Source organism: Lytechinus variegatus, chromosome 5, assembly GCF_018143015.1.
Source record: "Lytechinus variegatus isolate NC3 chromosome 5, Lvar_3.0, whole genome shotgun sequence".
In the NCBI taxonomy this organism is placed as follows: Eukaryota; Metazoa; Echinodermata; class Echinoidea; order Temnopleuroida; family Toxopneustidae; genus Lytechinus; species Lytechinus variegatus.
The window spans coordinates 1,191,899-1,217,700 of record NC_054744.1 but is presented as its reverse complement, the minus strand read 5'-3'; the positions used below and the strand labels follow the sequence as shown (position 1 = coordinate 1,217,700).

The following is a 25,802-nucleotide window of genomic DNA, read 5'->3' as shown; positions in this document are numbered from 1 at the left end:
CTCAAAATGATCACCAACGATCTGGGGAAAATCCCCCTGGACCCGGCTGTATCTGTTTCTAGCTGAGCAGAACCATTCTCCGTTCTGAACGGAGTACTTAAGCGCTTTCTATTGACTCCTTTGTTATTAGTAATCCTTGCGTTCGTGGGTAACGTGAACGGAGTACTTCAGCGCTTTCTATTGACTTCTTTGTTTACAGTAATCCTTGCGTTCAGGTGTATGCAGGGGGCACTACGAATGCGTTCGTTATGGGGATTAGCAAGACAATAGAGCATTCCGAACGCGCGCGAACTTAGGTGATATTAAATCTCTTGTGCCTTATAATACATGAACTGGCCTTCAAATATAGGTACACAAATTTATTTAACTTCCGGTGAACCATATCCAGGCAGTTCCTAATGCACCAACCCCATGCTAACAAGAGCATCAATGATCCTCTTTATGAGTCCTCACAGCAGTGACATGTTGCCATACAAGGCAAGGGAATGGGAGGAGGGATAGCAGATGGATAGGTCAGATTATCTCATAAATAAGAAAATCAGGTATATTCACGATAAAACACTTCAATGTATCCATCTACTAATGCTAGATCAACCCAGATTAATCCAAAGCACAGAAGAGGCAGAATTACACCTAAGAACAATCAAAGCCTCCAAAGAAAGAGGCCAAACCAAGCTGAAAATCTATAAAAGGTAGCCGAGGAAAAATAATTCATGTCCGGCTGTAATCCTGTAAGGAAAAGCTGAGGAAGGAATTCAGGTTTCGAATGAATTAAAATAAGAGCGATGTCCGAAGCTCCAGCTGTGGAAAAAAAAATATTTAAGTTAATACAAAAGACGAGACAAAATCTAGTGAGGGCATCAAACAATAGCGCTACAGAGATGCCAACTTTTGGAAATCAGAATTAGGGAGGATTTGCAACCGACATCAAATTATGTGCGCATAGCGCACATCTCGAGCGCAGAGCGCTCGACCCTTGCAGCCGGGGTCCAGGGCCCGCCTTAGGGCCCTGGAAGCTCTGGGTTTCTAGATGCTCTCTGGTGCAATCTGACCCTTATTTTGGAGCATTTCACATGTTTTTAAAAAATCATTGTTCCCAATTTTTTAACATAAAAAATATCAAATATGCATTTTTACCTGTAAAAAAATGAGGGGACAATAGAAGAAAAGCACCCATTCAACAATAATAATAAGGAGGAATTATCAGATATACATGTAGGCAGGTTATGTTCCACAATAAATCCAGTAAAGAAAAGCTCAGCGCGGGTAACGTCTACCTGTAAAGATCTTGTCTTCGCAATGTCCGTATGCCGTTTGCTCACAAAGTGCTTCCGAATAGCATCACGACCTCCGTGCTCAACTGAAATGTCCACGCTGCAAATTGTGCAAAATGCATGGTAAATTCCTCTTTCCAACTTCCGAATACACGGGTACTAGAGACTGTATTCAGTCTTATACTTCTGAGACAATTTCTTGGTCTTCTTTTGTTGATTTTCCGCCATTTCGTGTCAATATCAACCCATCAACACGCCGAAATCACACGCTGATATTCCACCGCACGACTCGACAAATCCAGCGGCCGCGAGCGCACACGGCTCACGAAGCTAGCCGGGCCTACCGGCCTGGTGCACAGTGGATTCCCGTTGGGCATATCACATGCACCAGCTTTTCGCTGCTCCTTATTTGTCTGCCTTTCACACAGAATTTAGTAGCAGCGAACGTAATGGAGTTAATACATGCTAAAGTTAGCAGACGATACATGTACTTCCAATCCAATTTGATCAATGCAAAAAAATCGTAATTTCGGGAGGATAAGGATGGTAATCGTAAGGGCGGGAGTTGGGATGAATTTTCGGGAGCCTCCCGATGAAATCGGGAGGGTTGGCATCTCTGGCGCTATCAGGCAAGAGAGAGCACAGAAATACATGTATGGGAGGACTATAAGACCTCTCATAGGCAACATGTACAAAATGAACACAGGATCTGCAATAAAGCAATTTAGAAAATCACTTAAAATACATTTACATTAACATAACTTTGTGAAATCATGAAATTCAACTGAAGCTGAAAAACAATCACAATGAAAATTGCCAATGCAGATATTCACATGTGGGACTTGGTTTTGATATTGCTTGGAAAAAGACCCAAGATATGGTTAGAATACCATCCTAAATTTGCTCTTTTTTGTATTTTATTCAAGCACCATTTATCACACATTTATAACTAGCATTTCACAAGCAGCCAGGTCAGTACCATACTGTCAGGACTTGAGTGTCAGGTTTAATTAGAGGGGTCACTGCCATTGGAGAGTATCATCCTGAAAAATAAACCTACACTGGGATTCAAGGAGTTCTGTGCAAATGCCAGATTTGAAAAATACTCACAATAATGCAGTGTATTCCATTGTAATTCAGAGGGCTTTTTTCCCTAATTTTTTTGGCAAGAAAAAAACCCTCTTCTGTTTTTTTCCCCTCACAGATGCTGTCCGATGGCAATGAGCCCCCCCCTCCCCCCTGCGTAGTGAATTAGGCCTATGCAGATAAAAAAGCTCATGTTCTTTAACCCTAAATCTCCCGGGGTATTTTGATTCTTGTCATTCCCGGGGGGGGGGGCCCATTATGGCCCCCCCTTAAGATCTCGGCCGCCGATCGTGCGAGCGACGCAAAAATTTGCACGCTGGTAGTGTGCGATGTAATCTACAAGGCTGTATGGTAAAATTTTCCAAAATAATGAGATTTTATTTTATATGAATTAATTATGCTAATTTATGCATAAATCATACTTTTTGCTCTAATTCACTAAATAAAGCTCCTAGAATGCTAATTTTTGGTAAAAATTTTCTTTGTAGCATTCTTAACAATCGTAATTCAAAAAAACTTTGGTTTGGAAATAAATTTCTTATGTATTTTATTGGTTTATGAATTTCTTTGTTTTTTTTACTTTTTGTTTTTTATTGTTTTTTCAATGGAAATTGTTCCAGACATAATTCTGATCATAAACAAGGCAAAATTAATGATTAATAAAATGATCTTTTGAATGACATCAAATATGCATTGTGTAAAATTGAGAATTGGGAGAAATTAATGGCCAAACTCAAAATCCCAAACTTTTTTTGCTCGTTTTGCAGCTTTTCAATTCAGACCTCATCCAACACTTTTGAATCCTGCTGATTTTGTGATAGCATGATCATAACAAGCATAATATCATTTTAAAGAGAATTGAATATCTTTTGAATGATTTCAAATATGCATTGTGTAAAATTGGGAATTGGGAGAAATTAATGGCCAAACTCAGATTTCCAAAATTTTTTTTGAGGGGTTTATATATGTATATATCCTCCCTCCTAAGAAGTACCATATTGCACTCCCCAAGACTTGGAGCTAAATAGACTACTTTGGGAAATATATGTTTTGCAAGGTTCTTACTTGATAGCTGTATTGGTGCACACAATGTACTCCACCTCATCAGTGTATGGATTCTGAAAACTGAAACAGCTAGTACGAAGCCAGACCCAGTCACGACTCTTAGACTGGAATCGATACATCAGAGATAACATCTGACCTTTCAACTTTACAGCTGTAAACACAACAACATATTATCATTACTGGTATATTTGTGTTCAGTGATATCAGTCCTGCAAATTTAATGTCAGGAGCTACTCCTGATTGAAGAGTGTTGGATGAAAATATGATTGAGTAAATCTACCTGGGTTTACATCATAGGATAGTTTGCTTTATAAAAAAAGACAATATCTGATAAAATGTGACAATGCAAGTCTACATCATGAGATAGAAGGTAAAGAAAGGAAAATATGGGGTTTTTTTTAATCATTTTTTTTTTTTTTGGGGGGGGGAATTTTCACAATGTACTTCTTAAATCTGAAAAATTGGAAATGATTTAACATTGCAAAGAATGGGTATTTTTCATGGCTAATTTTAATTTTCAATGGCTTTTCTGATCATTTCAAGGGCAAAATTGCCCAAGCTAATGTGTGATATTTTCCTACATTCACCAAACAGAATTCCAATGATTTACCTTGTTCAAAACTGTCTTTGAGATGACTTTGATCTTCATGGTGGTAGAACTCAAAACTAGATTTACCAAGAAGCTCTTGAGGTTGATAACCAAGTACTCCAGTAACTCTAAAAAAAAAAATTAAAGTAAAATATTTCTTTCATGTATGTTTTAAAATATACAGGTGAATTTCATTCCAAGATAATTCAAGACATTGCTTAGTATATCCAAAGCAGAAGCACAGAATGCCAAAAAATCTCAATTCACAGTTAACTGTAGCCAACCAACTATCTAGGCACACAATCTCCTCTGAAAGCAATGAATAGTCCTACCAGGTACCCATTTACTACACCCTGGTCAAGTGCAGCACAATGTGGATACATTTCTTGCTGAAGGCATTAAAGGGGTACTCCAGGCTGAAAACATCTATATCGAAATAAATGGAGCAAAATTCACAGAGCAAAATGCTGACATTTCATCAAAATCGGATAACAAATAATGAAGTTATTGAATTTCAAGGTTAATCATTATTATGTGAAAATAGTTATATGCACGTCATCATGAATATTCATGAGGTGGGCTGATGTCACATCCCCACTTTCCCTTTTCTTATGTTATTACATGAAATCATAATTGTTTCGTTTTTTCATTCATGTGTGAATAATGTGTCTCTCTTTATATGAAATAAGTTGCAGCAAAGGAATATCTAATGCACTAAATCAGTTGTCAATCCAATTTTTTCAGTTCTTAGTAGAAAAAATTTGAATAAACCTAATTTCATATAAAAAAATACAAAAGAACAAGTGGGGATATGACATCATCAATTTGCTCATTAAATATTCATGAAGACATGCCTAGGACTGTTGCACCGGAATAATGCATATATTTAAAATGCCATAGATTTGTTATTCGTTGTCGGATTTGGATAAAATTGTCTGTGTTTTGTTTGTCTGAGTTTTCTTTATCTGTTTAAATCATTTTTCAGGCCAGATCATCCCTTTAACGATATAGTTGGGATTTGAACCCCAAATTCTGTGATTAAAGCTCTAGTGGAATCATCATGGTGTATAGTGTTCTGACTATCAATCAGAGTGTTTGTTGGTCTACACCAGGACTTCATTTCCTTCAGTAAAAAAAAATATCTTTTGGCTACACTTGACTCGGTGAAGTAATTGGGTACCTTGTAGGATCTATTTCTTGAATGCTATATCACCTATATGGTGGTACAGCTACAGCTGGAGTATACAATAGTAGCTGAGCTATATTAATGGACTATAATGACTCACCTCTGATCCACAAAGGTAAACTTTCCATCTATACTATGTCTTGAGATGAATTCATTAGGAGTACCGGCTCCACCAAGGTCAGCACAATTAGGTGTACTAGTCACTTGAAGACGACCAATCGCTACAAGACAGTAGTGATTGCTACTCTGTGCCTCACCTTCTCCTTCTTGTTGTTCCATCACTGGCACCATACCTACAACATCATTACAATATCAAGGCTACCTTTAAAATACATCATTACTTAAATATCAAGGCTACCTTTAAAAATACATCATTACTTAAATATCAAGGCTACCTTTAAAAATACATCATTACTTAAATATCAAGGCTACCTTTAAAAATACATCATTACTTAAATATCAAGGCTACCTTTAAAATACATCATTATAATATCAAGGCTACCTTTAAAAATACATCATTATTTAAATTTCAAGGCTACCTTTAAAAATACATCATTACTTAATAGCATACCAGAGTGTTGAACCCACACTCTACATTCTGAACATGAAAAGATTGCATTCCTGGGGCGGTATTCTGAACATTGTCTTTTCTCCATATTTTTATCTTTTCTCAGAGCTATGACAAAATCAGTATTCTGGTGGATGTCTTGTCATGAATTTGTCTCTTCTCTTTAGCGCGAACCAAAAATATGCGGCTTTAAATGCGCGTAATCCTTTTAAACAAGCAAAAGATATGACAAAAGTTATGCCGATTGCCTGCCGACTGAAGGTCAAGCATATAACGTTATTTAGAATAGATGGTGGTATTAGTTTAACTCATCATCCATGACAATTTTCAAAATTATTTTTTCATGATGTAATTAGTTAGGCCCTACATATAAATTTCTCCTTTTTTACTGTTTTTCCTTGTTTTTCTATTTCTCTTCTAAATCCTTCATAGCTTCCTGTCTATCTTTGTAATTAAGCGCATCAATGTACACGTTGTTGCGCGATGCCAGCAACTTTATTGGGGATACGCCCTGCCTGTCACGGGGACTTCCTATTGGCTAGAAGGGCTCTCAATGGGATCTAACGATGATTTTGATTGGTTTGCTTCCGAAAAGATGGGCGGGAACTTAGGGAGATATGACAGGGAAAAGACAATGTTCAGAATACCGATTGGTGACAATCATAGCGGTGTCACATCTCGGAGAGAAATGACAAAATTTATGACAAAAGTTATGACAGTGTCCCAGAATACCACCCCTGAATTCAATCATCATTCTTAATCTTGAGAGCCTTGTTGAACTAATTTGTACAGTGCACAACTGCAAACTCCAAATTTTAGAGCACAAATGACAAAGTGGCATTCCTGTGTCTTAATTATATGACTGGTAGTGTTTTAGTATTCTTACTACATATTGACTTTGACTATGATTGCTGTATTCAACTTGGCACATCTTATGATGTTCCAACAGTCTATACCTCGTAATATATCATGAATGCATTCCTGTGCATTCTAAATACACTTCATCCTGATTGCAGACCGATATACTGGTTTCAAATCTGATCTGAACAGTGAACCACACCATACTGCTCTAAAAGTATATATTCTATATTCTTTCAAACCTCACATGAAATATATTTCTGAGTTGTAAATACATTCTAAATCTATGATGGTGTCATACCTGCCGATGGTGGCCAATTCTTGATATAACCAGTACAGTGGACCACAGCATACTGTTCTGTATCTTTGGGTGATCCTAGACTGCTTCTATTCCTCAGATGGCAGAAGCGGCTCATAGTCATAGGATCTACCTGGGCATTACCATACTTCATACGACAGATGAACCCACGCCGTGATCCCATGCAGAACCTCATTGAAGCTGCACAAACAATCATTTAGTCCATATTATACACTAAGAATAATTTAGTACATAAACATAAAAATATACATTAAAAATTGCTTGATATGCACTTTGAGCAGTTTATTAAAGCCAGTTTGGCACTTTTATAAGTCATAATATCATAACTTCATTCCATTCTAATACAAAAAAGAGCAAAAACACAACACTCCCTGCCACCAAATAAACAAGTGGAGCACCTCTGGCAGTCTCACCTGCATCACATGATTCAAGTTGACTTTGATCATACGACCTAAGACTTGCCAGTGATACTTGATTACCCCTATATCCACATTTTATAAACTACATGTATATCTATAAACTTAGAAAGTTATGAAGGCAATCTAATCATAACCTCCAAAATGGACAAAGTTCATTGACCTTAAATGACCTTTGACTTTGGTCATATGACCTGAAACTCACATGAGATATTCAGTGATACTTGACTACTCTTATGTCCAAGTTTTATGAAATAGATCCAACCATTTTTGGAGTTATGATGGTTATTAAACAATTCCCCTCCCCAACATGGCCAAAGTTCATTGACCTTTGACCTTGGTCATGTGACCTAAAGCTTGCACAGGATGCTCAGTGATACTTGATTAATCTTATTTCCAAGTTTTATGAACTAGACCAATACACTTACTTACTTACTTGATGGTAATTCAACAAATACCCCCAACTTGGCCAAAGTTAAATGACCTTAAATGACCTTTGACCTTGATCATGTGATCTGAAACTCACACAGGATATTCAGTGATACTTGATTACTCTTATGTCCAAGTTTCATGAATCAGATTTATGAACTTTTGAAGTTATGCTGTTATTTCAAAATGTTGATGCTGCCGCCGCCATCGGAAAAGCAGCGCCTTTAGTCTCACTCTGCTATGGAGGTGAGACAAAAACCATTTGCTGTTGTTGTTGTAACAAATGAAAGGAATTTGCATTTTTGATTGGTAATACCAAATACAGGATGCATAAAGTACTGTATAAGAAAATCAGAGCCACTTATAACATTAAGCAACAGAAACAGAATTCATGATGTAAACAATACTCACATTGATGGCCTTCTTTCTTCACTGTCCCAGCTGGGAAGACAAAGAAAAAACAATTACTTGTGGTTACACATGATATGCCTGGCACAAAGATTTTTAAAGTCGCCACAAACTTATGAACAGACATCAAACATACAATGATAATAATTTTGTTTCTATAATTTGTTAGTATAAACAAATAAACCTGTCTAAATTGGTCTATTTGCTACAAAGCCTCCCAAACATACTCCAAGGCAATGTTTCAATGTCACAGGGATGAAAAAACAAACACATTTTCAGATATTGAGGGAGATTATCGTTCAAAAGAAACCACTCAGAGATTTTTCTAAAAATAGAACGAGAAACTGTCAGCTTGACAGTCTGTGTGTAGCCCCATACATTAATTTCTGAATTCAGTGCAGGTGACTTTCCAGCATTATGTCAAGATATCATTCTCATGATTTCAATAGACAATAGTTTAGGGCAAATATCATCTTGGATGAAATATAAATCCCCTTTCTGAATCACTCTGAATGATTCTTTCATTAATAATATTAACTAGAGCTATCACTAAAGGTGATTAATACCCGTTACCATGGAAAAAGTTTCAAACACATGCAAAAATATGTCTTGCTCATGTTTACCCAAGACCTATGTGTGAGAAGAATATCATGAGAATAGGTTAAAAACTGAGGAAGTAGTTCAATGCGCAAGATTTGCAACGGACCGACTGACCGCCCGACCGTACGCTGATTCCTATATAAAAGCCTGAACTCAATTTCACCTATAACACATTTGCACCAAATTTTATTTGTAAAAAAAACACCCTGAAAAATAAATGGAATATAAAGATAGGTGATTGGTTGACCAATCATACTCACTCTTGAGGTCTAAGATACGCCCACTGTTATGTGGTTCGGAGGTTGATAGCTGCTCACGAACTTTGTCAGCATCATCAGTATGAACAAGATCATAGATAGATCCACCTATCCAATCATTCTATATCAAGATCAAAATATAAAGAGGGAATGAACAAGGTTTTTGATTCAAGGGTAACATGACTTGATTAATTTGATTGGATTAATATCTTCTCAAAAGAGGTAATCTCTCTTTTTTTAAATTCCTTCTCAAAAATTACAAAGAGGAGGTTGCACCCCTAGCACTGACTCTTTATATGCAAATAATTCTTAATATCATTGTGAAGGGACAAAAATCAGACCATTATCAGGTGACCTCTGAGACATTTAACACTGACTCAATCTACATTTTCATGACTACACACAATGCCTCCTCCATTGCCAGATCAAAAAGGTATATACAACTCATTTCCTTAAATTACTAAATAATAATCTTTGTGATATTGGACAATGCTATCCAAAACAGAATCCAAACTCACATATGCATACAAACATGAGCCAAGAATGTAACTGATCCCTTATTGGATGTAAATGTATATAATTACAACAGTGACCTTTGACCTCATGACTTCCAATATAATCTGATCATCATCCCTCCAATATGCACACATGAGCTAAGGTTGAAGTTATCCCTTTCAATGGTTCTTTAGAATGACCATTATATCCCTAAACAGGTTCTCCAGTTATCATGAGATTAATTTTTTTTATGAATTTGACCTAATGATCATAAGAATCTAATCAGATCATCTTCACTCTCATATGCATACGGTACATGAACCAAGTTTGAAGTTCAATCAACAATGGTTCCTTAAATATTGCAAGAACAAAGTGTTTTTCTGGTAAATGACCAGTTACTTCTGACCTCTGACCTTGTTACCCTCTTCCAAACCAAGATCACCATCCTTCCTATATGCATACTTGCACCAAGTTGGTCCATTAAAATTGGTTCTTGAGTTACTACAAAAAAGAAGGGATGGCCAAAAAGCGTAATACTTCTGGCAACCACCCATAGCTTGTGGAGGAGACCTTAAAAATAATCAGATCTCCAATATGCATGCTGAATCAATTTTGAAGATTTGAAGATCAATATTTTACCTGAGGTTGGTTGAGGACTGGAGTAACAGAATCAGAGACGTAAATAATCCTTCCACTCTCACATGAAGTTACAAAGAGGAATCCATCAGCAGCCTACATACAGACAAAGATGAGAAACAGTTATCAAATTAAGTCTTTCCATCATAATATCATGGAAAATCTTGAAAAAATATGGGCACAGTGGTGGAAAAAATGCAAATTGTTGTGCAGAGAATTCAGAATAATTACTTTCACCAATATTTTACAGAGAATATGAAAAAAAATGCACTGCAAAGTTTTGCCCTTCAAATGCCCTAATGTTCATAACAACACAAAATATAGCTGAAAGTGAGTGTGTAGTCCCACCCATGCATTCCTATGTGCAGTGCATGCAAATCTGAGTAGAATCAAGGCATAAGTAATTTTATCATCAGTTTCAAGTCTTCATTCCCTTCTAGGTACATGGAAGTTCATCTCAACTAAAAGTTAGGCTTAATGAAAATAATGAAAAATAAAACATTTATAACACTGAAGATTTCATTAATCAGATGTAAAATAACAAAGTTATGACATTTTTTTAATTTTTGATTATGTATGCACAATAGTGCTATGTTCAATGAGGAGGAATCCAATAATATCATCCAAAGTTAATGCATATTATTATTTGAAATATATCAAAACAAAAGCTTTCATTTTAAGTCCTTATGTAGCATATACAAGTGGAATGCCTCTGGCAATCTTGTCTGCATTATGCAAATGGGCAATTCCACAGGTTGGTGGACATGAGCTTAAAAATTCAAATTCAATATTTTCTTGAATTTTTTAATACTTTAAGTCCTTCATACATGATAGTTTCAGGAACAAGAAATAAAAAGTTTATTTTCATATGTATACTTTGGAAAAAAATGGTCAAAAGTTGTGCTTCCATTGTGTACCAAAATACAAGAAAAATAGTGAAAAATGAAATATGCCTTATTACCATTTTGTTGTTGCAACAACATACCAATTTATATATTTATGAAGTTTAGAAGAGTCAAATTACTTAAAATACACAACCGCTTTTCAAGTAAATTTGTAGTACTCATTCAAAAATAAATATTGCAACTTGTTCAGGTGATGTAACGTGAGTAACCGAAAAAACTGACTTTGTTTTCTGAGAGAAAAATTCTTCACAGTTAATTGGTGGGATTTTAAATTCTCTTCCTTCAAACAATCTTGGACACAGTGATGACTATCAAAATCATTAAAAAGTACAATTTTTTTATAAAATTGATGAAGAAAAACTGTAACATGAGTAACTTTGTAACGTGAGTAACCATCTTGTAATGTGAGTAACCAGTAAAAATTATTCAGTTCGGTAACATTTTCTGTGGGATGTCAAGTTTTAAGTCTCATGGTTAGTTGTGAAGTTTTTTTAGATTAATTAAAAGCAAAATGAGGGTACATCTCTTTGATGCGATTCTTCGTTCATCAAAATATCAGTGGTCATACAATCACACAAAAAAATTGAATATTAGTAGAAGTATTCACAATGCGAGAGTGCATTAGTAAGACTTGGTTTTGATTAACCAAACTTTAAAGAGTGTTTGAACAACACATTGAATGCCCTTACCTGTAACCCTATCTAGGCCGGGGTATTTTGGGAGTTGATATGGCCCGGGGGTGGGGGGAGGGGGGGGGGGACTCCCAGGCCCCCCTTGAGATCTCGGCCATTGGCCGCACGTTGTCTTGGACATAATCTACAATACTATACAGTAATTTATTTCATGCAAATTGGTATTAAGCGATTATGCTAATTTATGCATAATTAGTAAGCGAAATCATACTTTTCCCTCCTACTCCCTAATAAAGCTCCAATTGTTCAAATTTTTGGTATAAAATCTCTTTTAGATGTTCCTAGCAATGAATTTTACACAAATTATTGAATTTTTAATGACACGTGTGTTGTTAACCATACATGGACAAAATGTAACGTGAGTAACCGTAACGTGAGTAACCATATTATCTGCACCCCAAGTAAAAACCATGTGTTCTTTATTTTTTTAATTATATACAAAGTTTGTGTCCCTAATATACTTCTTTGAAATGGATATAATCAACTTTCATAAAAGCCTTGTATGAGGAGACTTTTCACTTATGTTGACTTTTCATTTTATGCATGTCCAAATCATGTAACATGAGTAACCGACACATTCCAAAGATTTGCCAGGAGCATAATAGAATTTCCCAAGTTTTGTTTTTATACGAAGGACAGTCAGACTGTGTACTTTGTTGTGATAAGGAGATGTTTAGTTCCTATCAATAATAATGGAGTTACAGCTCCAAGTATGAGTCAAGGTGTCTCCAAATGTAACGTGAGTAACCGTGGAATAGCCCAATTTAATATAGCCGTATGACCTTGAAAACAACTCCATCACTTATATTAGTTTCAGGACGTTCCCCATGCGCTTTGACGTCACAATTAATGAATAGGTGAGTAATCAGTTACAGGTATCAGCTGATATTTTTCTAGTTATCTGCACTCTAACAGCATATCTTGATGTCTCAATTTTACGAAGCTCTGAGCTGAAAATAATCTAAACGGCTCTATCTTGCAGTACTGCTACATGTACATGTAAATATGATAAATATGACCTCAAGTTCCATTAAATGATACAATTGTGTAGAATTTTTTTTATTTAGGTACAAGCCCTTTGACAATTTTTGTGTTTTTTTAAAGCACATTTGCACCAAGAAAAGTGCTGATAGTTTGAAAACAAGCACATGAAACCCAAATTTTTATTGTTCACACACCTCATTAGTATACCTTTCTCTACAACCATGCAAGATTTGGTGAAAATGAAATGGGTTTTGAATAAAGTGCAGCATACTTTACATAAAGGACCCCATGGAAGTACAGTGGTATTTTGTTAATACTGCTGAAATGGGCCATCTTCCATATTTCATATGATGTATACATTAAATTTGAACATGTATATATTTCATTATTTCTATATGGAAATAAATACAAACAAACAAAACAATAAATAAATTTGATTTTTTAAGATATGTTTTTGTCCTCTTAAACACCCTATTTTCAAAATTGACGGTGCTGCTACTGGTTTGAGGTATTTTTAAAATCTAATTCCCTGATTTTTCCCTGATTGGAAAAAAAAGTATAACAACCTGATTTCCCTAATGAGTGATCAAGGGGTCATTTTTGTAAGAATAATAAAAAACATTACCAATAGAGAGAGAGAGATAGAGAGAAGAAAAAAGAGCACTAAAGATATACTGAAATGGCTCTAGATATGATAATGCCTCTATAGTTATTGGCAATGAATAGGCCAAACTAATTGGAAGGTTCTTCACTCAAAAGGTTCCTTATTCCAAAACATATACATTACATATACCAAACGTTTATTAGTCTGAACAAGTAAAAGGGTTGGTTGATCTGAAAATTTGTGGCACTATTCTGAAGATTCGTTATTCCAAAGGTATTTTAATCCAATTGAAAATAGAGTTTGTTATTTTGAAGGCCTGAAAAGAAATGTGGTTCATTATTTGATAGTCTGAAATGAAGTTTGTTAGAACCCTAATGAACAGTATGAATTTTATTTTATTTTTCAGCCTGCCAAATCAGGATTTAAAAAAAAAAACTGTTGAAACATAACAAACCTTCATACTACCAACCTAACCTTTAGAATAACAAACTATAATTGGATGAAAAGATGACAAGAATACTAACCTCTAGAATAAGATGCTTTAGTTCTTGATCTGTTAAAAATGATGGTTTATATGTTCCCTCTGTGCTTGTATTCCCTGTGCCTAAAAGAAAGAAAGAAATTATCACCTATAATGTATCAGGTCAAACAGAAAAATCATCTGGCATATTTATCAATTTGTGTTATTTTAGCAGGCCACCTTAATTGTTTCCAAGCTACATCAGACCAATGTTTCACATATGCTTTTCTGTGTTAGTGATCTTCAGACTGGACAGTATTTAGATAAGATTCATTATTTTCCAAATGTAAGTTGATGTCAATCTTTCAGATCTAGATCTATGATAATATGGTGACAATTAACCTTGATTTTACAGACTTTTCATGAAATAATTGCTTGTTAAGAATCTAATCTTTTAGTTTAAGTAAAAATTTGCAAATAAATGAGGAAAAAAAAATTAAAAAACACATAGCAGTAAGGCTAACTCATTAAGATTATTCCATTTAATAGAGTAAATGAATGATCTGACTGCATTTCTTAAAACTAATAAAGATATCTTACTCCTATTTTATGCAGAAGGAAATGTACATTTGAAGTGTATTGAAATGATACCTGTACAGTAATATGTACCTATGATATTCAGTAACGTTTCCCAAATTACATTAAGTTAACAATTGGTCTTTCCATGGAGGTAAAATAATTCCATAGTTTTCATTCTGTCTGGTTTAAAGCCCCTGTAAAAAAGATGTTTGTTGACCCTATATTATCTGAGCAATAATTTATGACTTTTATTTACACTTTTTATAGTGAGGAATTCATTTAAAATGGAGATTTATTTGAAAAACAGAAAAAAATAAGAGACAAAAATACATGTAAATCTGAACAAAATAAGATAATAATAAAGATTAAAATGTTGGATCACTAATGGATTTCAAATCGTTGACATACATGAGGGTCATGTTAATGGGAAAGAGAAAATAAACTCATCCATGATGCCAATGCTAAAACACAGTTTGATTATGACCATGAAGAGATAAGATGCTTAAAAAATGCAAATTAAAAATTTGTTTTAGTGATCTCACTTTCAACAGTCAACGTTTACTCCTATCATACAAATCATTTAGTTCCAAGGCTAGATACATATATGAGCAAAATTGCAGAAAGTTCCCCTAAATTTTAATATTGTTTGAACTACTGTAATCATTTCAATGAAACCAGGTTGTTTGAAGTTACATACACATTTCTGAGATTAACATTTCTGTCATCTCAAACAAGAATGACATCCGACCACAGAGCAGAATTCCCCTCATACAATGTGCTTACATGAGGGTCAAATGTCATTACCAGATATAGGTAGACGATGCTCTACTATGTGTTCTCCGGGGAGACAATGGTTGCATGTTTTTAGTTGCTTGCTCAAAGATTATAACTTGTTTTAGCGCCAAGAGCCAAGAGGCTTAATTTTAATCTGCATAATATAAAAATTGAGTATTACATTTTTCAAAAATTAAATTCAAAAACAGAAAGAAAGAGAAACAGAAGAATAGATTTTGCAAATGAGATTTATGGAGGCATGGAAAAAGATACTGAATAAAGAACTGCAAAAAAATAACAAGTTCGAGAACTATACCCTAGAACAATGCATTTAATTTACTTTTTTTCATAGATTAGGGGAACAGTTATTTTTATATTAATACAGACTACACTGATTTTTTTCGGGGGGGGGGGGCTGTTAATAATACCTCTGAGAGACTTCATGTGTGAAACAGCCATACGTAGAATTGTAAGTTTATCTGGTTTACGAGCAAGGGCACTACATGAAGGTACCATGTCAGACAGCTCCGTGATGTAAGCCGTCATCTTATTCCTTCTTCTTCTTTCAATCTCACTATGATTCTCTCTGTCAGGATGAGAACAAATTTTGAAATAAACATCTATTTAATTTGATTTATCATTGAGCTTCATAAAAAACATGTAAACAAAACATATTCACTTGGCAAAATGACTGGTGATACTGATGTGACACTGTCCAAAATTCACCATAAATTCAAATCAATTAAATTCAATTCAATACTAATTCCAATCAATTTATGTTCTAATTTCCAATTCAAATTCAAATTCAAATTCAGATTCAGATTCAAATTCACATTCACATTCAAATAAATTAAATTCAATTTTAGGGCTAAACTTCTTTCATGCATGTTCATAGAGAAAAAATCTGGTAAAAACTGGCAGTGGAAAGTTTTCTTCAAGAAGTCATAACAGTCATAAAATCAGTACAAATTTTCTTGAAAGCAAATGAGAACCAGCAGTCTTTTATACCCTAAATTCTTCAACTACTTAAATCTGGTAAAATTGATAATTCATAATGCAACATTTTGAGCTATGTCTTCTTGTAATATACCTGTAAGCCCATTTCAATAATTATACAATACTTCACTACACATAACATCTATACTGCAAATAACATGTAGCTAACCAAGTAGCTAAACAAGCACTTTCCCCTCTAAAAACATTTTTGTTTCTCAATATTTATTACTAATTTTTTTTCTCTGAACTACTAATTGCTATCTTGGAAAGTATATAAGACTAGCTATTTATAACACACAGTCAATGAGAGACCACACACTGTCATTATTTGCTTCCCCTTTTAAAGAATGAGCAACACTAAATATTTTTAAATAGAATATATTTTTGCTTTACCGGTACAATGCAAACTTATTATCATCAAAGTTATCGGGATTCTGGCGTGGCCACACACAATAATAATTCATGTATAGTAATACATGAATTCATGTATAGCGTATAACACATTATAAATAACGTCTCTATGCGCTTCCAAAGGACTTGGATATTATTACCCTGGCTTTAGCCCCGCAGCCTTTTTTTTAGTGCTGGGGCATTTCAAGGAATACATTCCTGCCAGGTACCCATTCACCTCACCTGGGTTGAGTGCAGCACAATGTGGATAAATTTCTTGCTGAAGGAAACTACGCCATGGCTGGGATTTGAACCCACGACCCTCTGTTTCAAAGTCCGGAGACTAATCCACTGGGCCACAACGCTCCAATGTATGCACTTTCTCCACTCTCTGGAAAGCATTCCAACAAGAGTTCCAAGACTCAATTGCTAGGCATATTATATAAGCTTTCACATCCTACTGGGTACCAATTTAACACCTGGGTGGAGAGTGGCAAAGTATTGACTGATGCCTTGCCAAAGGACGTGAGGCCGTAGTGGGATTTGATTACAAGGCAAGAGTCCCAAAGGCTACACCACGACGCTTCCACATAATCGCTTTAATCTAATCAAACCACTGAAAGATTCTGATTCTTTTAATGGTATTATAATCAACACTGTACTACAAAAATAATCAACTTGAGAAAAAATTATGTCACACTGCATACAAATATTCTTCTTATGTGATGCAAATTGTGATTTTTATTTCAAAAATAGTTTCAATGTGAAGACTGCCGGAAAAATTTCTACTCCTACTGAAAGTTCCCGCGTGAATTATTAAAATTTTCTTATGAAAGGTAAGCTCAGATCTAGATAAAGAGTTTGAAAATTTGGTATTGAAATCAAGCCAAATCTATTTTCACTCTTACCGAGCAAATCGTTCCTTGTCAGGCTTGTCATCTTCCGTCCTAACAATAAAAAGTAAAAATAATAAATATAGTCACTGAAGATTTTGAATTCAATGATCCTAGTATCTATATTGCACCTTAGAAACAATCCGCCCTTTCACACTGTAAAAAAAAAATCATAACTTGAATAATGACAATTTTTTAGTACGTGTGAAACCAAACTACAATGTAGAACATTATTAGAATCACAAACGCTATAGATCACAATCACGAATGCAAATTCTACTCCAGAGGTGATTTCCATGAATAAGTTTCACTCAAATTACGGTATGAATTTTGCATGTGAAAGGCTTGACCTCCAAAACATCTTTTTTTGGGGGCGGAGCTTATGTGACCTTTTAAGCACTTCCGTATAAAATTGTATTAAACTCATTGTAACACTCTTAAGATGTAGCGTGGTAATATGGATGAGTGTTAGCTAGTAGAACAAATGATGAAGCACAGTCATAATACATGTAGTTGGTATTCTGGAACATTTATTATAACAAAGTCATGAAAGTCGGATAAACCCAATATTGACCTCTAACCACATGAGTGGTGGTCTGGGTTTTAGAGGCAGGTCTACACCTGATGAAGGTGGGAAGCAAGATTGATCTTTCCTTGCTTTTCCTGTATGATTTTTATGTAAGTCTCTGTTTATCCAGTTACTATATCTACAGACAGGCTAATTAGCCAGCTGTACCAGTATACATGTATGTTAAGTGTGAATAATATAAAACTTTTATAAAAGAACAGCTTTACTTTATGAGTTGATCTAAAGCTTAATCCTAGTATTATAGCTTTTATCCCCTGAGTATTCAGTGTGGTGTTACTCATTAGTAGTTGATCATTATGTACCACTGAACTCTAACAATATAGTTCACTGGTTTATACTGTACACAGTGTTTACAGGTTGTTCTTAACTTAAAGTGAAATGAATGAATATCTTACTCTTACATTAGATACACCTTCCGAAAAGAAACGTCCTCGTTTCATGATAGAATGTATGAAATTAAACTGATAACAAACTTATATAATAAGATATTGAATATCAGAGCAGTAAAGCAGTATCAATATAAACTTAACCACTAGGCTCTTCCTAAAGGAAATCATAAATCAAAACATATATAAAATTAAACTGAGGGGCCAGGGAGTAACAATGAAATGAAGATTAATATCAGAAAGGTATCCAAAGATATTTCAAGGAGAAAAAAAAATTGAGAATTGTCAAGTTCAGATTTATAATTGGAAATTAAACGTTCGCTGCATCTCTACCAAATAGGAGTCATCGTGAAACAAAACATGATTATTTAAGTCAGTGCTTAAAATGTACTTGATTACCAATGGATTATAATTTTGAACATGAAATGCAAAGTGAATTGTAATGATATCTGTAAGAATTGAGAACCATCTATAATAAAGACAGTATAAAGGTTAATCCACAACATCTCAACACTGAAAGAATTCAATACTGATTTGAGTGATGTAAGTCTGGATGAAAAAGATGCATGACTACAACAGAAGCTGACAACTCCATTATTTGGAGAAAAAAAGTTAAGAAAAGGAGCATGAAACACCTCTTATTTGAAAACTTAATAAATGTCACAATCAAGCAACGACATGCAACTAAATGAAATGATTCCTTAACAAAATACATTACAGTCACTTCAAATGAACACAAATACATTTAGAACTTATAACTTGGTGATTAAACTAACATTACCTACATCTATCAAAATATCATGAATATTAAAAAAAAATAACACATGCATAATATCTCCATGGGTGTTGTGACTATTGTCCTAATAACTTTTTTTTTCGATCAGTGCTGTTTAGGTCAACCTACCAAATAGTAAGCAGGGGACCACACTGTATGAAACAACTTATCAAAATATGAATTGTAGTAAAGTATAAGCCAGGGAGGGGAATTCTTGTACGAAATTGTTTACAAATCTACCAATTCTACTTGCACAGTAAGTGTATAGTCAAATGTACCAGGTTTCTCATCAAAAGGAACTACAGAGCTTAACGATTCAGAAAACTTTTACAAAAAAATCTTTAAAGTTCTCGTGAGCACAAATACAGCAAAGTATCTTAAAACATAGTAAACAAATGTGGAAAATGAAATTAAAAAAAATAAATAATAATGTCTAAGAGATAAGAACACTTTCAAACGTATAAAGAGAAATTAAAGGAAATTCAGATGATACATCTTCATTACAAAGGGGGGGGGATGACTGGAATGGAGACAGGAGCAAACAATTAAGTAGGTGAAAGAAGATGTTCTGGTGGACTTTTAGGAGGATGGTAACCGCCTCCATCATGAGATGGTGTCATGTTTAGGGCCATGTGCGTGCTATGCATCGTTGAAGGAGTTACTAGGACAGGGGATGAAAGAAGTCTGTGAGAAGGCGGAGAACTTGGAGAATGACGTGATATGGAAGAGTGGTCAAGTCCTCTGTGACAAGTTAAGCCCTGATTGAAGAATGGAGGATAAGGAAGATGAGGAATAAGACTGAGAGGAGGAGAGGAAGGAAGTGATGAGTGGTCAGAATGGCTGTCACTTTCATCGTCAGAATCGGCAGACAGACTTTTGAAGATATGAAGTTCATGTGATTGAACAGTCGAGTTAGTTGGTAGGCTAGGGTCAGCACACGTTAGTTTGATTGGTGAAGGAGATGGAGGGGGACTGGGTAGATCATGTACACATTGTGAGATAAGTTCAGAAGGTATTTCCAGGGATGGATTCAGAGTGGTGAGTAGTGTAGATGCACTGGTAGGACATGTAGATTTGGGAGCATCTCGGCACAAATCAGGGATGGGAGGTGTAGGAAGGGAGGATGGATGAGAGATCACGTCACATTTGTGTGGCAAAGAAGATGAAGGGAAAAGGGATGTGCAGTAGGAGTTGCACTCCTGACAGTGAGAGCAGAGGACAGCGATGTCCTTACGCATCCCATGCCAGTAGCACAGCTCATCAAAGAGCTGGGTTGTCTTGGATTTCCCAAAGTGTTGTGCAGATGGAGATGAGTGGAGAATAGAGAGGACAGTGGGTATGAGGGAATGAGGGATGACGAGTTGATATATGATAGTGCCAGAAGGATGCCTCTTTCGGCGGCATAGCAAGCCATCCCTGATCACTAAACGATCAAACTGAGTTCGATACTTGAAGAGACACTCTTCATATCGGGGAATAGTGGATTTTGGGGGCACATGACCAGTACGGACCCATGTAGTCACCTGACGGAGGATAGGGTTTAGATGTTGGGCCTGATGGAGTCGAATGCCTCTATCCATCAATGCACCACACAAGGCGGAAACAGATGTAGGTGGAGCATTCTGAGGTGCAGTAGGCAATGGTGATGATGGTGGAGAGGGATTTTGTCCTCTTTCTACTGTAAACGATGGTGTGGTAGAAAGATCAGAAGAGTTAGAAGAAAAGGGAGGATAAGAGCGAGAGTTCTTCTGCAGGCAAGATTTCTTAGGCACAGAAGAAGGTGGTGGAGGTGAAAAGAGTTTCCTGCTAGGACGAGGAGACTGGTGGTCACGCTCATCGTATCTAGGAGAAATAGGACGAAAATGATAGCTGTGAGAAGAAGACGGAAAATGAGAGCGAGAGGAGCGCCTGTCAAATGAAGGAGAGATAGGAGGGGAGTGATATGGGTGTGAATTATATTCTATGCTGGGAGAATGGGGACGAGGTCGATGTGGCTCGTAATTGTTAGATGAATGGTTGTAGAATGAACGAGAAGTATAAGAGGAATGAGCATGAGAAGAAGAATTATAATAGTGGTGATTGGGGGAAGGGGAGAAAGATCCGTGATAACCAGACTGAGAAGGAGAATAGTCATGAGAAGATGAATACATGGCGAAATAATTCAATAAAGAAAATCAAAAGCTGTACAAACTCAAACAAAAGAATAAAGGAATAAATCCAGTATAATATATGCAAAATACAGGAATAAAGGAAGATATAGTAACTAGTGAAAACAATAGAAAAAACCTCAAATCAAAAAGGAATAAACTTACTTAAGTTGTCGAGAAATTAAATCAAAATAATAAACAATTCAGCAGAAAGTACGAAATGTTCCAAAACGGATCTAAAGGAGAGTGTATCAAGTTCAGTTTGTCAGCATGCAGGCACATCCACGACGAAAAAGAGTATCCAGGAACACAGATCTGTTCACAGTTCAGCCTCCAAATGATAATAGAGATGAAAACAAGGATGAAAATGCTGATGACTCTGAAGATCTTGTCGAGAAAACTGGAAACTGGAATTCCCGGACAACCTAGGGAACGTCGCTATATCAGGATGTGGAGGTCCAGGATAGAAGTAATAAAATGCAGACCACATACACGAGTTCAGTTGAAATTGGTTTGTTGGTAATCCAGGTATGATGAAACAACTCATCCGGCTCCAAACAGCAGGCAAAGTTAAAACAGTTCCATATCGAAATAGTTCAATCCCGAATGACAAAGATTTCCAAAAGAAGTGTCTGGAATATCCAAGATATGTATATATCAGAATATAAAAAGTTGAAGAGTAAGTTATAAATTCTAGCAGTGATGTGGTTGTCCAACGATGAAAAACTTCCAAAATAATATTCAAACTCGATATAAAATGTAAAAAAACAGCAAAATGTCACGATCAGTCGATCAATAAAAACAATATTGATGAATGTTCGAGCGGGATGGCGTACTCCACTTTACGCTGCCACCAATGTAACACTCTTAAGATGTAGCGTGGTAATATGGATGAGTGTTAGCTAGTAGAACAAATGATGAAGCACAGTCATAATACATGTAGTTGGTATTCTGGAACATTTATTATAACAAAGTCATGAAAGTCGGATAAACCCAATATTGACCTCTAACCACATGAGTGGTGGTCTGGGTTTTAGAGGCAGGTCTACACCTGATGAAGGTGGGAAGCAAGATTGATTTTTCCTTGCTTTTCCTGTGTGATTTTATGTAAGTCTCTGTTTATCCAGTTACTATATCTACAGACAGGCTAATTAGCCAGCTGTACCAGTATACATGTATGTTAAGTGTGAATAATATAAAACTTTTATAAAAGAACAGCTTTACTTTATGAGTTGATCTAAAGCTTAATCCTAGTATTATAGCTTTTATCCCCTGAGTATTCAGTGCGGTGTTACTCATTAGTAGTTGATCATTATGTACCACTGAACTCTAACAATATAGTTCACTGGTTTATACTGTACACAGTGTTTACAGGTTGTTCTTAACTTAAAGTGAAATGAATGAATATCTTACTCTTACACTCATCATAGCTCGCTGTGCTTTGATTGACAAGTCACAACGGACACATACTGCCTTCGCTCGGGAATTCAAATTCAGATCACATTTTTCGAGTGAGCATGTGAAAGGTCCAATGATGCTAGATGAATTGCAATCATCACTACAATGATGATTCAAGATTCATATGTGAAAAGGCCCAATATTACTCAGAAACCTTTCTAACAAATATATACATTGCATCATGAACATCAAGGATGACCAATATTGAATAAATTATATGACAGAATCAAACATTATCTTCATGATTTATATCAAATTATATGTGTTTATCATATCATGTAAAATTGATGGGTTGCCAGTTCCTACCAGACTTTATAACTCATAAAAAGGGAGTATTTTTTAAAAACATCAAAGAGTGCACAAACACTGTTTCACTCCATTTGCTTTAATATAGCATTGAATAAAAGATATGGAACACCTTACATTCACACAGCATTCCTCACTAACCTTGATAGCTTAGCTGATGTAGAATCATCATCTTCTCCATCATCACTCCTGGGTAGAGAGAGGCAAACAATAAGAAACAAATTGCATTTTCTTCAAATTGAATGTACTTGTAATGTAATGTAAAATATCTAATGTAAAATATGGAATGGGAATCAGAGACATTAAATTATTAAAAGAAAAAAAACCCACATTGCTAGATGATTAAGATGATACAAGGGGAAGTACCAAAAAGGAACTAAAGTTTTATGTTTTCTGAATTGCCCTTTCTTTGCCGCTACATGTAGACAGTCACCCTAGGTTTCAAATTTCAAGTTTAACCAATCAATAATGAATATCTTTTGGTCTAGGAACATGTTAAAAAGATGTAAATTTGATTTTCACTGCCTTTTGCAAACCTTCAAATGACTGAGTGACAGAGATGTCAAACTTACGTGAAAAAGTATGCTTACAGTTACATGTACACTTAAAAAAACATGTCTTGTTTGTAAATAATTATAATGGATTTTTTTAATCCTATCTAAGCCATGTTAACATGTTAACATACATGTATATCACTCTGGTCTTGGCGGGGGGAGGGGGGGGGGGCTAGTCAAATATATTGCTGTACACACACTTGACCAAAAACAAACACGTTTAAAGGTTTTTTTTCAGTTTTGGATGCGGGCCGAGCGTGCACTCATTAAGGATATAAAAAACACAGATTTTCAAAAAAAGGGAGCAGTTTTGAAAAACTGGTCAATGGTCAATCGCAGGGTCAAACGTATTCAGGGTATTTTTTAAACACTAGCCAAACGTGTTTAGGGTATGCTTTTTTCCCCGGGGTCATATTCTGGCGACAGCTTGTTAAGGGGCCAAAATGTGTAAATAAAGCCAGTAAAAAACATGTTTAGGGGATTATTTTGTACACAGAGAAAAACTCGTTTACGGGGTTTATGGAAATAATTTGGCCACGCGTGCGTAAAGCAATCTATTTGACTGACCCACCAGGGGTCTTGGCACTTTCTTAATCAAGCTTGACATTATCTTATATTGAAAAACGCCCTCAAAATGTGTCATGCAAGTCACAAAAATACATCTACTACTTAAAAAGGCCCTCTACATACCAGTATATCAGATGTAAACCCCTCCATTATGAACACACACCAACAAGTTCATAAACCAAGAAAAACTTTGGGAAAAGGATAATGATTGGAATTTTTTTGGTAAAACTCTTTAGACCCAAGTCATTAGGGGAGACTGGCGTTAGTTGGAACATTTTTGACAAAAATGGCTGTAAAATCCAAATAGATTTTATTCGAGAAACAATCAATATATCAGCTTGAAACATATATCTACGGGCTTCAAATGTTCCCCATAAAATTTTGTTATGGTTACTGAAAAAATCCAACTTGAACAGGACCATTACAAACGTTCCAACTTACCCCAATACGGGGTAAGTTGGAACATGGTATGGGTAAGTTGGAACACTGCATGGTCAATTAAGAATTATACTAAAACTACTTTAAACTGTAATATGGTTTTAGCCTATTTGCTTTATTTTATTCAAGTTCAAAATATTTAAGTGTGGATTCACTGAACTTTATGTTTTCTATTATACAGCCACTCACACAAGCACACTGTGTAGTAGAATTCCGCATATTTGGGTGCATTTGATTTTACATGCAATTTAGTGTAGGCCTACATTATAATTAGAATAAAGTTTTTATGCAGATAACTTGGCAAACACTAGCTACATGTACATGTCAACACTGATTACATGTAGATGGATCCATCTAGATTTTTCACTTTATAATTTACATGAATATGGACATTTTGAAAAATTTACTTTGATTTATATATTGTATTCTTCTTATTTCAATTCAGGGGCCATGATTTTTCCAAATCCTACATGTAAATTCATATCACAGAAACCTGGGAGTCCAAACTCCCAGTAACCTTTATGTCAAACCTATACATGTGTAACCCACAATAAATCTGCAATGTCAAGATTGCCTGCCATGTTTCAGGACAATTTTGTCAAGATTTGAGACAAAATTTCCCAAGAACAGTGTCCAACATATAGGCATATACATGTACATGTACAGTTAAAGCTAAATGCTAACACAAATCCCAGTCAATATTGAAAACCTTCACATCTATATTTTAGCCCTCATATTTCAATGATTCATCTCTGAATTTCATATTGAATTTAGTCAGCCCTTTTCACTATTTGGCTGTACATTTACTCTCTTTATAAGTGTCAAACTCCATGTACAACAATAATACAGGTCTTAACTTTTAAAAATCTTCATAAATTCAAAGCACATGAATTTAGGATTGAGATGTACAGTGAACATGTGTGAGAGATACCAATTGGATCACATGTATACAGTTTTTACCAACAAACAAAAAAATACACAAGGGTCCTAGGTGATTTCGCCCCTGAAATGCTCAAAAGAACCCCTGAAAATGTCAAAACTTAATCAATATTGCAGATTTATGCAGTAGGTTATGAAAAGCACCCCTCTCCCATAAAGAAATAAATGTACTGTACTTGG

General features: G+C 35.3%; 1 protein-coding gene across 2 annotated transcripts in view; it reads right to left on the bottom strand.

Annotated features, from left to right (window-relative positions):
* The window catches only part of LOC121415026 (aryl hydrocarbon receptor nuclear translocator 2-like), a 49,763-nt gene that overhangs the window by 12,523 nt on the left and 11,438 nt on the right, over nt 1–25,802 (bottom strand). The window contains exons 3-13 of one of the 2 annotated variants that reach the window (XM_041608077.1): nt 23,266–23,313; nt 17,479–17,517; nt 15,613–15,770; nt 13,896–13,975; nt 10,190–10,282; nt 9,059–9,176; nt 8,202–8,231; nt 6,928–7,125; nt 5,301–5,493; nt 4,036–4,142; nt 3,426–3,576 (exon numbers count right to left, since the gene is read on the bottom strand). In XM_041608077.1, coding sequence (XP_041464011.1) covers nt 3,426–3,576; nt 4,036–4,142; nt 5,301–5,493; nt 6,928–7,125; nt 8,202–8,231; nt 9,059–9,176; nt 10,190–10,282; nt 13,896–13,975; nt 15,613–15,770; nt 17,479–17,517; nt 23,266–23,313 — 1,215 coding nt within the window. The remainder of the gene's footprint in view (nt 1–3,425; nt 3,577–4,035; nt 4,143–5,300; nt 5,494–6,927; nt 7,126–8,201; nt 8,232–9,058; nt 9,177–10,189; nt 10,283–13,895; nt 13,976–15,612; nt 15,771–17,478; nt 17,518–23,265; nt 23,314–25,802) is intronic. The other variant, XM_041608078.1, reaches the window with a different exon arrangement.